At 40.6% G+C, this 15724-nt stretch overlaps 1 protein-coding gene across 1 annotated transcript; it reads left to right on the top strand.

Moving 5' to 3' along the window:
• Window positions 1-273: 273 nt before the first annotated feature.
• On the top strand, window positions 274-14470 carry LOC135995023 (protein-glutamine gamma-glutamyltransferase 6-like). The gene is made up of 13 exons (XM_065645987.1): window positions 274-280; window positions 2261-2434; window positions 2636-2875; window positions 5822-5940; window positions 6679-6807; window positions 6970-7150; window positions 7407-7542; window positions 9135-9238; window positions 9331-9573; window positions 10960-11277; window positions 12239-12402; window positions 13139-13263; window positions 14320-14470. The coding sequence occupies exons 1-13, from the start codon at window positions 274-276 to the stop codon at window positions 14468-14470; spliced, it is 2091 nt and encodes a 696-aa protein (XP_065502059.1).
• The last annotated feature ends 1254 nt before the right edge of the window (window positions 14471-15724 follow it).

Here is a 15724-nt window from a genome sequence, read left to right on the forward strand (position 1 = left end):
CCTCTGAGTAAGTAATTTTGGTATCTCCTCCCATAATTACACCCACGTCAAGTAGGAATACTGGCATTAGACACACATACATTATAGGAACTAGTTAATTCATTTGACAAGTTTACAGATGTTAATAACAACTGCTAAGTACCTCTCCCTTCTTTCAAATTTCAGCTGACAGCACAAAAAGATTGCTGGGTTTTTTCTTGTTGTGATTAATGTGACCTGGACATCCTTGAAGAACAAAGTAGAAGGTGTATGCAGTTCTTATAAGCTGAGGGAATGGCGGGTGAGTTCTGCGTGTCATTTGCTTCCCTTCAGCAGGTACTTTATTCAGGACTGTTGCCTTTAGATATGTGCCCTGGAGGTATCTGCTCAGATTTCTTATCTGAAGGAAAATTTATATTGTAGTTTGTTCTTGCACTTCATTTTTGAAGATTGATTGCTGTTATTATTAAGACCTGTTTTGAGATTAACTTTTGAGCACAGCAGAGGACACTTGCCGGGGGGTGGCGGGCAGGGAGGAAAAGCAAAATTCCCATTACTTCAAAAGGCACCAGGCAGAACTCCGCCTAAACCCTTTTTAAAAATTTTTAAAATGCTATTTCAGATATGTGTTAGGCTTTGTATTAACAAAATTAATGTAATCCATCCTAATGGAGCTGTGAGCATGGAGCCTAAAGATGGCAATTCAAAGATGCATTAAAGCCCTAGCAAAGGAAAACAGTAATGACAATATCTCTGCTTTTTAAAGTTTAAAATTAAGATGACTATTGAACTGGGCAATTGCAAAGCAGGGTTCTCTCTCATTTAGTGACAAAACAAACACTTTCAAACCAGTTTTTAAAATGTTGTTTTGCAGGGAAAGCAGCAGCCTACTGCGGTTCACTTTTGTCCCATATATTTATGCTAAAGATTCTCTTTTATCCAGCCCATCAACACTTACTCATATTACTTCTTTGTGGTCTTAAACTACAAACAAACAATTTCTTCTTCCTTGAAGTTAATTATGGCACCTTCTTGCATAAGCTATATTTTACTTTTATTTCTTCTTCAAAGGTTATATGTAAATAGTAGTTTAATATGCAGCTGCACTTTTTCAGATCTTAGTATTTTATTGCTATGCTATACGGAAGCTTGTCTGAAGATCCCTACTATAACAGTGCATGGTGTCATAGGCCTTAGTCCATCCTTTCCATCCCACTCTTTTTTTGTTGTTGTTACTATTTTCTTTTGAATTACCATTAATGGTGGTGGTCATGTCCCCCAATCCCGGCCCCCACTTCCCCCCAACCTCATTGTATTTATGATACTAGCATTAATGAAGAATCTTCACCGACATACTTGCCCTGAGCATTTGCCAAAAGTTGGAACACAAGGCTTGGGGTGTGCTCTGCGGAGTCTCCTCGGGCAGATACAACCACACAGGACGGTGCCCCTCATAGCTCCCAAAGACAGTGTAATTGCTCAAGTTCGAGTGTGGCGATGAACATGAACTATAGAAGGGAAAAACAATCTTGCAAAGATCACATACACATTTGCTTGCTAAAATGGTAGTTTAGCATTTAACGTAGCAAGAGCCACTTTAGGGGTTTTAAACCTCAGACCATAATAACAGTATGTGTGCAGGAGGTCACTTGACATCAGAGAACTCCAAGCACACTATAAGTCATCAGAATTCTTCTAGGACATGAGGACAGTGCCTACTAGAACAGGAATCCCAGTGGTCCAGTTGTCACTTTCGATCAAGCCAAATTCAGCCAGACTGATTTCTTTGTCAAAAGCTCCAATTTATGTCCTGAAATACCTCTTGTTCATTCATATAAGACAGATGATCTCTCACTAAGCATCTTTCCCTACTCTAGGTCAAATGGCATCAGGATATAAGCAGGAAAAGTAAGATGTCTTAATAGCCATTTCTGGGATCCTAAAAAATATATATGTTGAAAATGTAGAGGGGCTACAGGCCTCTTTATTTGGTGCTGACAGTTAAGTGACACTGATTTGCACTTGTCCAGTGATAAAACAGCATCCAGCATTGTATAGGAAATATGTAAGTCCTCAGTGTACGACAGCCCTGCAACAAAGGGCAAGCAAAAATTTCTAATTTTGATCACTAGACTTAATCAATTTAATGGGGCACCTGCTTTTTAGTTGTCCTTCCTCTGCCAAAAGATAACTGCTCTTAGGAACCTCATCATGCCACTCAACAGCAAATTACTTCTTTCCATGCTGGGTGCTTCCTCATGTCTTTTCCTGTGTTTTACAGATCTGATACCAACACATATCAGCTGGCAACCATCAGTAAATGCAAGCACACACCATACTGACAGATATGCCTGCACCGAGCTGACTGTGAGGCGAGGAGAAGCTTTCACTATTACCCTGTACTTCAACAGATCACAGCAGACTGGAGAGAGCCTGGCATTTGTCACTGAAATAGGTAACACTCCCTCTTAGCTTAATCCATGTTCCCATAGAATTGTATTCTTTATCCCTTGTAGTTCTCCTCTTATTCTACTTGGAGATGAATTTTTTCTTCTTGTATTTTTAACGCTTCCCCCCTTAATGTGGTCATTAAGTGTGAGGTTAATATTAAAACCACACTCTGGAATGGAAAGCAATTACCTCTTCTTTCTGGCAGGACCATCCCCCTCAGAATCCCATCGTACGAGGGCTGTATTTAACCTCTCTGAGGTGGGGGCGAGTGGCTGGAGTGCTACCCAAGCACCCTGCGAGTCCGGCTATACGAACTTTACAATATCCAGCCCAGCCAATGCTGTCATCGGACGATACAATCTCTTCCTCCAGGTAACCTCAGGGAACAAGATCATCTCCAGATTCTTGGGGCAGTTTGTGTTACTCTTCAACCCTTGGTGCCCAGGTAGGTACCAACATCTTTGCTCTTGAACGTAACTGACCTATTTGCTTTCATATCTGCACAGTGAGCTTACTCCCTCAAGCTACCTCTCTTTGGGCCACCAGCAGCAATCTTGGCTATCTCTTCAGAGATCTGGTTTTACTACATTAAAAAGCTGCTGCCACCGCTGCTCCCACCCCCCTTATATCCTAACAAAATGTGCTACATGGGGTGATATCATAGACTTTCTTGAGGACTGAACAGATCACTTTTTTCTGTAGACAAGCGCTGACAGATAAGTACAAGTACTTCTTAGAACATACAGTAATGTCCTTGACTTGCACCTAAATCAAAGCAAGATCATTCTTGTAGAGGTTAACTGCAGACAATAGCTCAACTTTATAAAAACTGATGGAGGGCTAGTGTGCATTTCCCATATCTTTCATCATGGGTTGAAAAATGACATTTCTTGCTGCTCAATTTTTTATTTTTGTGGCCTCAGCATGTTGCAGAAGAAATGCAATTTCCTAAAAACAGATTGTGCAAATAAGCAATATCTGTAAACCTAGATTAGCCTTAAAATATACCACTCTAGAGTTAAGGGAGCTCTTAGCCAGCCAAGTGACTAAACAGCTTATGAAAGAAAAGTAATCACAATCATCCACTATTTTTTTCTGTGACCATACATTAGCCAAGGGCCACTAACAAATATGTCAAGAACCAAGAAGAAAAAAAGCTGCTAATTAGCTCAGGCTGTCTTAGAAAACAGGAATAATTATAGAAATATGTTCAGAAAACTCAGACTGTCTCTGCACAGACATTCCTGAGGGAAAAACCTTCCCAAAACCTCCTGAAAGATCACTTGAGGTGTTACTTCTAACTGATGGAAACCACACTGCAGGGACTGAAATATCTGGCAGCTCTTGAACTGGAACACTAGAGTAGCAGTGGTACTCATGAGACCAGACAACTTGTTCTCCGATGAAAACTGAGAAAAATTAAGCTGCACCATCCCAGTTTAAAAATAATGATTTTGCAAAAGAGCCCTCCAGATTTATCAGATGATGCAATGACCACTGCCAGACAAAAGGGAGCATCCTTAAAGGAGGGTGCTGCTGAATAAGATTCTGCAGAGTGGAATAGCTCCCTGATGCTGACAAACAGGAACAGATTCAATTTGAGGGTTCGTTACTGCTATATTGTCATAAGAGAATGAAAATAGAAAAATTATCTTCTCAGTGAAGGATAAATGGCAGATCTGCTCTGTAGATACGGTTCTACATGGGACCTTACTCATTAAGCTGCAAAAGACAGGAATTAATTCATAAACCGTAATATCAGTAAAGAACTACTTACGAAGGAACAGTGGACTAGAGATAAAAGGAAAAGCATTGAGCTGGAGAAAATCTACTGGTGGATCCTTAAGTGATATTTGAAAAAAACCACTCTGATCAAATGGTTCATTACTGACTTTGATATGCTGACATGAAGCAGCATTGTCCATACACAGCTGTGCTGGGACACTACACAGAAATAACCATCTGACCTTAGAGACTAGAGAAAGGATAAGATATAATAAATAATACAAGACCATATGTTTAGGAAGAAATAACAATAATTTCAGTGGCAGACTTCACCAGCTGGAAATCATGAAGAATGTGACAATACTTGTTAATCAAAGAACGAGGATCAAAGGGTAATGGCCCTGGAAAAGGCAAATGCAATCTTGAACTGTGTAAGCAGAACAGTTACTCAAATTTCAATCTTAATGCCATTGTACATTGTCTAAATTACAAGATCTCATTTGGAATTTTCTTTCAGTTTATCTTTCCTGAACAAGAATTATGAATTAGAACACGTTCAGTGTAGAATTACTAGGATAGGTGAACACATGAAAAGCCTTTCGGACAAGAGAAAAATTTTAATTTAGCAAGCCAAAAGCAAGTATTTCTCCGGGTGTTGCAGTTTTGCCCCAACCCCACAACCGGCAACTAAAATCACCTGCGGGCGGCGCCCCGCCGCGCAGGAGAGCAGAATTAAGAAACAAAAGGCAAAAGTCATCTGTTGGGATAAGAACAGTTCAACGAAACAGCAAAAAGAGGGGGAAAAAACCGCAAAGCGAGAGATCCATCCGCAGCCTCCACCGCGTGGGACCCGAGCGCACCCGCGTCGCGACTCACCCGAGCGGTGCCGGAAAGAACCGAGCGGTGCCGGAAAGCACCGAGCGGACCGAAAATAACCGAGCGGTGCTGGAAAGCACCGTTGGGAGCGAACCGAGCGCGGCCGGAGAGAACCGAGCCCGGCGGAGAGAACCGAGCCCGGCCGTAGCGAATCGACCGTGACCGGAAAGCACCGAGCGCGGCTCCGCCGCCGTGTCCCTGCGGCCGGTCCTGCTCTGACACTGAGCGCGACCCGACGTGCGACCGAACCCCTCTGGCCGGTTTTAGCTCAGCTGTCCCGGCTGTGCCGTTCCCCCCTCCACGCCTCCCGTGGACATTAACCCTATCTCGGCCGACCCAGCACAACAGGTCGGATATCTGAAATAAACACAGAATCTGGACACAGAAAATACTTCCCTTACCATAATCGTAACAAAACAATAAGTTTCTTAATTCACTAATGCATTTGTCTCAAACCTGTGGAGAAATCCAGTGAGCTAGCCTGGACTTTTCTCCATCTTCTTCACAAATGTACAGGCTACAGATGGGTGACATTTAGATACTACACAAAGGCTGTACTAAAATTAGGGAAAAAAACGTTAAAGTAACATAGCATGGATTTTTCTCCCCCTCTGCCCCCAGGCCATGTAAAATATCAGGCACTTTTCCTGAACTGTACATGTTTGGGGAGCTGTAACAACGCATTTTCCAAACAGTAGTGTTCCCCATACTAAATCAAGATACAAATGTTTTTGAAAGGTTACTAGTGTTCTCAGCTTTAAGTGTAAAAACATGTCTAACTTGTTTTCAGGTGATGATGTCTACATGGCTAATGAAAATGAGAGACAAGAATATGTTCTAAATGAAAATGGAATAATCTTCGTGGGCAATGCAAAGTACATTGAAGCAAGAGGATGGTACTATGGACAGGTAAGCCATAAGGAATTCATTTGAGCTCCAATAGCATTTTCTCTTATTAGTATTTGTCTCTCTGATAGGTATGTCTGGTTATATGAAAACTGAACAAACCTAGCTAGCCTTACTTGCAGTTTCCTCACTGTGTGCCTAATACGCCTTTGGTGTGAGAGGTGGCTTAGCCGGGACTGACCTCTACGTATGCTTGAAACTCATGGGACATCTGTGACCAAAGCACCCACAGTACAAGTGGCAAGATATTTGTGTGGCTCCGGCACCCCCCTTACTTTTGAAATGCAGTGCCAATGGGCTAGAACCGGCATTCACATAGAATCATAGAATGGTTTGCATTAGAAGGGACCTTTAAAGATCAGCTCGTCCAGCCTCTCTCCAATGAGCAGGGACATCTTCAACTAGGTCACGTTGCTCAGAGCCCCACCCAACCTGATCCTGAATGTTTCCAGGGATATAACTCAAAAGAATCTAATAACTGCAGTTAGAATAAGCTTGGCAGTTTTAGTTCTACTGCAGTCATCGCTTCTGATGGCAAAAAGAATCCTGCCAGGATTTTGCTTTATTTAGTTAGCTCTGTCTTCAGCCAATATTGCAGTGCGAACTGCACACTACCGGCTTCATGCCTCACTGTCCCTATCACCTTTAGGTTGGAATATCTTAGAAAGGAGGAACTGCAGTAGAACCTCCTCTAATTCTGTTTGTGAAACTGTATTTTCTTAAAAATTTGTCTCATCGCAGTTTCAAGATCACCTTCTAAACATCTGCCTCACCATGCTTGATCTGAGCCTGTACTATCGTCAGGACCCAGCCATCGACGTATCCCGAAGAGGAGATCCTAAATATGTGGGCCGAGTAATCAGTTCTATGGTAAGAAATGGACAACTTAATCTGAATTGCACGTGCTTAAGCAGAAAGCATTGGTTACACCACCAAGACTCAGCCACCTGCACCTTAAGCAATAGAGTTAACTGGATATAGTGCATTACACGCAAGTGATTTTGTGCATTCTGTCCATTGGCCTGTTTTTAGATCAACGGAAATGATAATGATAATGGAGTTCTCCTGGGAAAGTGGCAAGGAAGCTTCCATTCACATGAGAATCCATCCAGATGGGATGGCAGCGTGGTAATCCTCCAGAAATGGCGTCAGGACAACTACAAGCCTGTCCAGTATGGCCAGTGCTGGGTTTTTGCAGGCGTGATGTGTACAGGTAAGCTTTAAGAATAGAGAACTGTGGTGAAATTGAGGCATTTGTGAACTCTGGTTCTATTAAATGTACAGAGCAATTAATCCTATGAGAGGAACAGTGCTCTGAAGACTGCAAATGCTGAAGAATCCCAAACCAGACACTTAGCTTTGTTTCTCAGATATTTGTAATCACTGAACTAAAGCTGTGTGTGTTTTTTGTTTGTGTTTGGTTGTTGTTGATGGTGTTTGTTTGGCTTTTTTTTTTTAATGTATTACAGTTCTGAGGTGCTTGGGGATTCCAACTCGTTTGGTTTCAAATTTTAACTCTGCTCATGATGTGGACAGAAACCTGAGTATTGATAAGTACTATGACAGCTCTGGAAAGAGTCTTAATATCGGCAAGGATTCCACATGGTAAATATAATTTTTTGCATCTCACCAATAATTAGAAAGAGGATTTATGACACTTAAAAACATGAACACTAGTAGTACAAAAGCAACTGAGTGGCCAAAATTTAATACAAATGTCTACATTAATACACTAGACATGCATTTGGAAAGAAAACTTTCTTCACGGTTTTGAGATAATAGTTACTTCAAACAACCAACCAGCCCAATTTTTTGCAGTCCCTGACCTCAAACAAGTTGCAACTTTCTTTAAAATGTATGTTTCCACTGACGATGTTCCAGTTCCCGAGGCTCTTTTAATTACTGACACCTAACCAGCCTGTTCCCAATAATGCAGCTGTGTACCTTCCATGCACTTGACTTGTTTGCTGCTGCCATAACTTTCTCTGATCACACATCAGAGTTTCTCAGCTTGGCCTGTCACCCTCCCCAGGCAGATGGGAGCCTCCCCAAGAGGTTTTCCAGCACTCCTTTAGCTAGATCTTCCCTTTGTTGGAGCTGAAAAAGAGAGAACAATCCCAACAGTCTCCAGACTTGGTTATTGGACATTGTAGTCCAGTGCTGTAAACTGCAAGTGATCATCAATCAAGCCCCAAAATTTAAGTAGCCAAAGAAACATGATATTCTTTAAGTAATAGCATTTTATACTTCAGTTGCCCTCCAGTTTTAAAATCTTCACTCTGCAGCCACTTCACTTTTCAGAGAGTGAACTAACTAGACCCAAGGGTCTGTCACATAGCTCAGAGGCTCCATGCACAATGGGCTTCACTGAAAGTGTCATCTTTATTGAGTCTGCTTCCTTTCACTGAGTGTATGTGGTTGAAGGATATGGGAAGTCGTTCACTTCTTAACTTCCTTAAAAACATCAGCCTCTGAACAAAATTCAGCCAACAAATCTTTCCTGGGTCCTCACGTGACCTACATTTTGCCAGTCTTTTGTGCTATTCTTCCCGTGTTTGTGGAACTCATTACCACTGGATGCTGTTGAAAACAAATCTGTAAAGAGTTTTTTAAACAGGACAGAAAAGATTAATAGAGAATAAGATGACTAACGACTACTAAACCAAATGGTCTTACTGTAACGTCTAATTCAGAAAGTCCCTAATTCTCTGACTGCGAGAAATTGTAGAGCATATCGGGGAAGCGTCATTCTATTCACGTGCTGTTCTTATCTCTTTTTCCAAACATCTGCTGCTGCACACTGCTATAGACTATTGGACTTTATGTGCATTTTATCTGACCCAGTATAGCTATTTTAAGTTTCTATTTAAACAAAGCATTTCCCATATTTGAGGGTTACTGAACGCAATCACCAAGTGTTGCCTATACCCAAGGCTTAAATCTTTCACTTAGAGTTCACACTGCTCCCAAAGCAAGCCGCTGGCATCTGTATTCTCTCCCTCCCCGCCCTGAGGTCAACACCTCAGAAGCAGGCAGTAGATTTAACCTTTGAAAGAGGTAGTGAGTTGCTGCAACTAGACAGCTAGTGTCGCATCTTAAGAGAATCTTTAAAAAGCAAACTTCCCTGTTCCTTTCAAATTGGAAGCTGGTATGACTCTATATTACTATGCTTTCTAGACATTGTTCTTTGTCTTCAGGGATTATCATGTCTGGAATGAAAGCTGGTTTATTCGCCCAGACCTGGGAACTTCATACAATGGATGGCAGGTTTTAGATGCAACTCCACAAGAACAAAGCAAAGGTAAAAGTATGAGATAATGGAGCATGACTTAACAGTCCTTCTTCAAACTGAGCATGACTAATAAAGTCTGGCACTTTTTTCCTATGTTTTAGGATTATTTCAATGTGGCCCTGCATCTGTCGTAGCCATCAAAGAAGGTGATGTAAACCTGGATTATGACACCTTATTTGTGTATACAGAGGTGAATGCCGATTGCAACAGATGGATTGTATACAGTGATGGAACTAAGAAAAGAGTTTATTGTGATACTGAAGTAATTGGCAGGTTTATCAGCACCAAGGCTGTGGGCAGTAATTCCCGTGTGGATGTCACCTATAATTACAAATATCCAGAAGGTAAAGGAATTATCACGAATTATCTCCTTGCTATCACAATTATCTCCCACTGAATTTTTGGTGCTAGGAAGCTAGGATAGGTAACCTGTTTTGTTTGAGCATCTCTCCTCTTCCTTCAGAATGGATATTAGATTTCTGGTTTTATGTATTTAGCAGTTTCCTTATTAAGCAACAGTACAAAATATACATTAGTTCCTTACACCGAAGTACAAAATGTAATATATACACAAAACCAGGCTATAAAATATGTTTTACTACCCAAGACAGACAAACCCTCAAGCTGTCATACCAAAATGTCTTCAAACTGAGTCCATCAAGTATCACAAACTGTGCACAGGGAAGTTATACAGACGAATAAGTACTAGTTTTCTGGCATATCTGGCAGAGGAAGTGGGGGAATAATCAAACCACTAATCCAAAACCTTAAACTCCAGTCCTCTAACACTAGAAATCCATCTCCCATATGACCTCATGCTCAGTCTCACTCAGCAAATAAATTCTTTCTTGCTGTGTCCATTCCAGCTCCTCATCTTTCCTTTTGAAGACTCCATTACATCTCACTCCCAAGAGCAGTGACTAATTAGTCTCCCTCCTTGACTGTGTAAATTCACTGAGTTACGCTCTCTTGTGCTTTGCTCTGACATCCATCAGCTACCCAGTCATTCAGTCCTTGTGCTCCTGGTGGACTCAGTCCCCACATTATTTGATTCTGAAAACAAAACTACCAGGAAACAGGAAAGGGACTAAGTGCCATTCATCTGTACTTCAGAAAACAAAGCAGCAAAGGTTGAGAACTGCACAGCCATACATTTGCAGGAATACCTTTATCTTCCCTCAAAAACTTGGTACCTAGGTCTTTCCATCTTTTTTTTTCTTCCTTCGATTTACGGTTACAGATTTCATATAGTAGTTTGCTTAATGTTTGTGGCTCAAAGTCTTAAAAAACAAAAAAAAAAAAAGAGGAAGATGTATTTCACTTTTTTTTAAAGTTTGCCATTCAGAATCAGTGGCCATATTTCAACAATTCACTCCTGAAGGCTTTAGTGCAACCATATTTAATACACAGGCTGGTTATCATCAGATAGCAAAGTAATGCTTATCACACTAATGCATGTTCTGACCAAAGAAAAAGAAATCTTGCATCCTGAACAAATACATATGCATCATATTTAATTTTAGTGACTTATTCACCTTATTACAATATTTTTATTACTTTCCTGCGAAAAACCTTAACAGAGGCCTAATAAAAATATGGGAAACTTTTAGGTATTGCATATTTCTGGGTGATGCAGAGCTGACACCCTGTATTGTTCTGAAAGCATTTACAAAGAGAAGGTGCAATGGCAACAAAACTACAAATTTTACTTGGTTCTCTCCTTTGAACAGGTTCTTCTGAGGAAAGACGAGTTTATAAAAAGGCCTTGGCCAAGATACTTGGATCAAACATCACAGAAGGACACACAGAATCTCCAGATGAAAGATCTTCAGAGACAATTAGAAACCCTGGGATCTCTGGGAAATTCAAGCTGGCTGAACCTCCAGTGTTTGGCAAAGACGTTACCCTAATCTTAATTCTCAATAACCTGTCTTTTGACCACAAGACCGTGAAGGTGGACATGAGTGCATCAGCCGTCCTCTACACAAGGAGAGCAGTGGCAGAGATCCTGAAGGCAACCACTTCTGTGGATCTCGGTTCTAAACAAGGTAATTTTAATGTCCCTGAGAAGCCATTTTGGCCCCGTTCTTAGCCACATGAAGACAAGTGGAAAGAAGAAACATCAGTATCATATCTATACCATCCCTGTAGTGCACCTGCTTGTTCCACCTCTTAATAGCATTGTTCATGATGAAATCTTACAACATTTTTTTTTCTCTCTCTGAAAACTTTCACTAGTTCAACCAGGAATTGAAGGTTGCATGAAATGTTATACAGAAGGTTACATTTACATTATAGCTCCAGGAGCAACACCATATATATGTGCGTGTGTGTATCTGTCTGTGGTGATTATTACCTGTATACGAACACATCTTACTCTTTCAACGAATAAAAAACAGTCTGACGTATGCTTTCTGGCACTCATCAGGCAACACTTTAATAGATATTAACCAGGACAAAGGTTAAAAGTTACAACAAAACTCTCTATCTCTGTTCTGAAGAGTCAGGGCTATTAGAACTATTAGCAATCTTTTTTCATCCCCAGGGGCTGCAAAGACAAACATTTTTTCCATACGCAGCAGAAAAGTTGTAGGATTACAACAATAAGCAGCTGACCAGGTCACTTGGAAAGGATCTCTGTGAATCTTGACCCAAAATTTCTTGTTGACTAAGGTAAAACGAATAGGACAAAAGGAGAGAATAGATAAAAATGGTTATACCTCTAATTATAAGAAATACAAAGGGACACGAATCCAGTGAAATGCAGATGAGCAGATTCTCTCAGTTTCAGGCCAAAATTCTCCATTCAAAACTGTAAGGGTTAAATAGGTTAAAGTAGAAAAGGATCACCAGAAGAGAAAAATGCACAAGTCTTATAAGGAAGAAATATAAACAGACTCCAATTGTCTTCTGTTCTCTTCAATAGTTTCAAAAACCCTCACGATAACTCTTTTTTCTTTAGAATTCTTTGAGAATTTAATGGTTCAAAAATACACGTCTTTATTCCAGGGAAACATATCCGGTTAAAGATCCCTTATTCTTATTATGGAAAATATCTGACTACGGACAAAAGGATCCAAGTCACTGCTTTGTGTGAAGTCATGCACATGCATGGGGCAAAGTTGCTGGTGGAGAAGACAATCATTTTAGAGGACACAAACATTATAATTAAGGTAAACAATTATCTCCCTGATGTCCTGAACAGACAGAAAGAACTAAAGAGTCATTCTGGAGCTCAGATCTTAATATGAGAATTGGGGGATAAAGGCATTAATTTAAGCTGCAATTTCAGATGTTGCTCTAAAATTCTGCCTGCTTAAAGTGAGAAGGTAAGCATGCGGAAGACCAGTTTTGAATATTTGCCTGAACCTGGCCCCTGTTCTTTGGAACAGCTCTGTTACCTTCTTTCTTTCCCAGTCACATGCCACTGCTTTATGTTCACAGAACTTGCCTTCATTTCATTTGTATTCTAGTTACTGGCAGCTCGTGTTGCCTTTAAACAACTTTGCCTACTCCCAAAATACAGACTTAAACCCTTAATTCTAATAATGTTAGGGCCAGTTTATATTGTTTTAACACTTTAATCCTCATCAATGATGTGCAAAAAAAAAAAAAAAAGGCACTCAGCAACCAAAGGTGAGACATGTTTAATGACATGTGTCTGTATAGTCAGGGCTCTTTTTCACTGAAATTGTGCTCAAAATACTGCATACAGCTTGACAGCACTATTTACCTAATCCAAATCCGGCTTCAAGTATTAGGAAAGGCACATGAACTGTCAGTTACATGTCATGGCTCCTACAAACTCATCCTCAAATACGAGAGATCCTCTGCTTACATTTCGACTGAAGTCTGACTCCAGAAAAGTGTGAAACAGTGAATGATCAGAAATGTGTCTCTGTCCTTTAGATTCCTCGGCAGGTTGTAGTGAACAAAGCTGTTACCCTAGAGATCTCCTACGCCAACCCCCTCCCCGAGCCCGTGAGCCGCTGCGTGCTGCTGGTGACTCTGATGAACCAACAGGTCAAGATAAAGTAAGTGAAACCTGCAGCATTTACCCAGCGTTTCTAACACGACCAATGTCTAGTTTCTCAATAAGAAAATATCACAGTTTAAGTGTCATTTTCATATTTTCCATTTATGAAAATAAAAGTGCCACCAAATATATATTGAGATATTACGATTTCTCAATCATGGGGTTTTTTTCCACATAGGAACTTAACTTTAACAACTAAAAACTGCTAACATCCTTCCTTCCTACAAAAGCAGACGGGCATATCAAATTATTTTGTCCCTCTGATATTTCTTCTACAGCTTGGCTTTGTGTTTCTGTTTTTATATACAGGGCCCTAATACTACAAAAATAAGTCTGAGCTAAAGCAAATACGTAAGACACTGCCATAACTCCCTTCATTTCAGCCCAAATGAGAAGCTGCTCTGTTCTCCTATAAAGTAGGAGAAAATCATGCCCTTTCAAAACATAAGAGCAAAATGTTCTATTACTTTTTTGTTTTCCTCTGGACTCTGCTGCTTTATGAGTTAACTCAGCATTGAGCAGTTCATATTTCCTAAAGCTTGTTTTATTATAAAACAGCCCAACTTGCTGTGGTTCTGGAAATATTTGGACATAATCATCGATAAAAATATGGAAAACATTGTTCCAGTGAAAGACTAAGCAAATTTAGGCAAAAAGGAGACACAGAACAAAGCACCTTGGCCATTAGAAAAATCGTATTATTACCAAAATGGATATGAACCAACCAGGCATCAGACAGAGCAATGACCTTTGACATCAGAGTTTTCTGATTCTGAGTTTGTGTCGACTATGAAAACTTGTACCCAGCCCTAACACAGAGGCAGGATGTAGTCCTTCTCATTTCCACCAGCCTATTCAAGAGTAAATGAAGACGGTACTATCTTTTCTCAATTCTTAGTCTACATAAAGCCTCAAACCCTAAGAAATTCTCAAAAACCACGGCTGGCTCTCAAGTAACTGTTGGTGCTCTAGCTACCATGCAGTTCTCCTTCTTGGGAATCTCAAGGAAAGACAATGCAAGCCTGAATTAATTGATTTTTTTTTTTTCCCCCAGTCTGGCACAACTGGCACCAAGGGAGAGATCAAAAATTTATTTTGAGTTCACACCTCGCAGGACTGGGCCCTTACAGCTGCAAGTAGACTTCTCTTGTGACAAATTTTCACATGTTAAGGGATTTGCAACCATTGCAGTAGCACCTGCGTAACGTGATGGAATCAATCTCCTGTCTCAGCAATAACATGGCAAGACATCCTCCTCTCTATAGAGACGGCGACAACAGCAAAAAACTTTCCACAAAAATTGGTGACCTCTTACACTGCAATAGAATCAAGTCTTCTGCTTTCAAGTGCTTAATTGTTTAGTTTTTGTTTGGTTTTTTTTTTTTTGGTTCTCTGTCTAGAAAAATGAAACACCTTCCATGTAGAAATAGTTTAACTGTTTTATCAAATCTCATTGTATTAAGCTCCTGGTCTGACTTTGCCATCAGATAATTAATAGAGTCTCTTTGTGACCATATTCTAATTGTCAGCAATAAACTATTAATATAACTACTCAGAATGTTCTTGCACACTTTTTTATCCATAATCTGAACTACGCACAAGTGTGGAAAAGAAGAAAGAAACCTTACGGCGGGTAAGTTAAAAACACCCTGATTGCTCCAGACATCACTCTTCCAATACAGATGAGTGACACCTGCTGAGGAAATGAGATAAATTAGATTTAGCTGTTCTTTTGGCAATTTAGCCCTTTTTAGGTTAAATTGGAGTGGGGGCTGGGGTAAAGATTTGGTGGTTGTACTTTGCTCCACGTCAGAAACTTCTCACTGTACTACCAGGAGAAGAGGCCAAACTTGCCTATGAGACCACTTGAGAAAAAGCCACCTATGCTGTGCAATGTTGTTTGGTACTGGCACTGCCTTCGAGGTTCGTACTTGCCCATACCTGCTGCCACACACTTCACCCAGCCCTTTATCCGCGTCTTACAAAACCACCGTGTCCACCCTTCTGACTTAGGTCAGAGGAAGTTCCACCTGTTTCTTTTCATGCAGGTGTCACAAAGCAGACAGGAAAAAAAGACCGCTTTTTCTGTTTGCAAAGGCAGATACTTTGCAACACTTCCAGAAGTGCTCAGAAAGCACAGGATGGGCAGAAAAGGTTCAGGACAATATAATCAGAAGGATGTATGAAAATTCACAATTAACAGTCGCACATCCTCATTCCACAAAGCTGCTTAAAGTGGATCACCATCCTCCATGAGGAACACGTTATGCCACCCATGTCTAAATCCCAGCACTGTGTCCATTTATTCCTTCCAGAGTTAACAAGACAAAATAGCAAAGACTTGAATGTTCCTAACAGACAATTTGCCCTTTTCCTCTTGACAACACCTGGCACTGTCCAGCAATGCAGGCCCAGCTTCTCCCAGAAAGAACGTTTCATTGAGACAAACTGACTCTGTG

The sequence above is a fragment of the Caloenas nicobarica genome, chromosome 15 (assembly GCF_036013445.1).
Source record: "Caloenas nicobarica isolate bCalNic1 chromosome 15, bCalNic1.hap1, whole genome shotgun sequence".
Taxonomy (NCBI): Eukaryota; Metazoa; Chordata; class Aves; order Columbiformes; family Columbidae; genus Caloenas; species Caloenas nicobarica.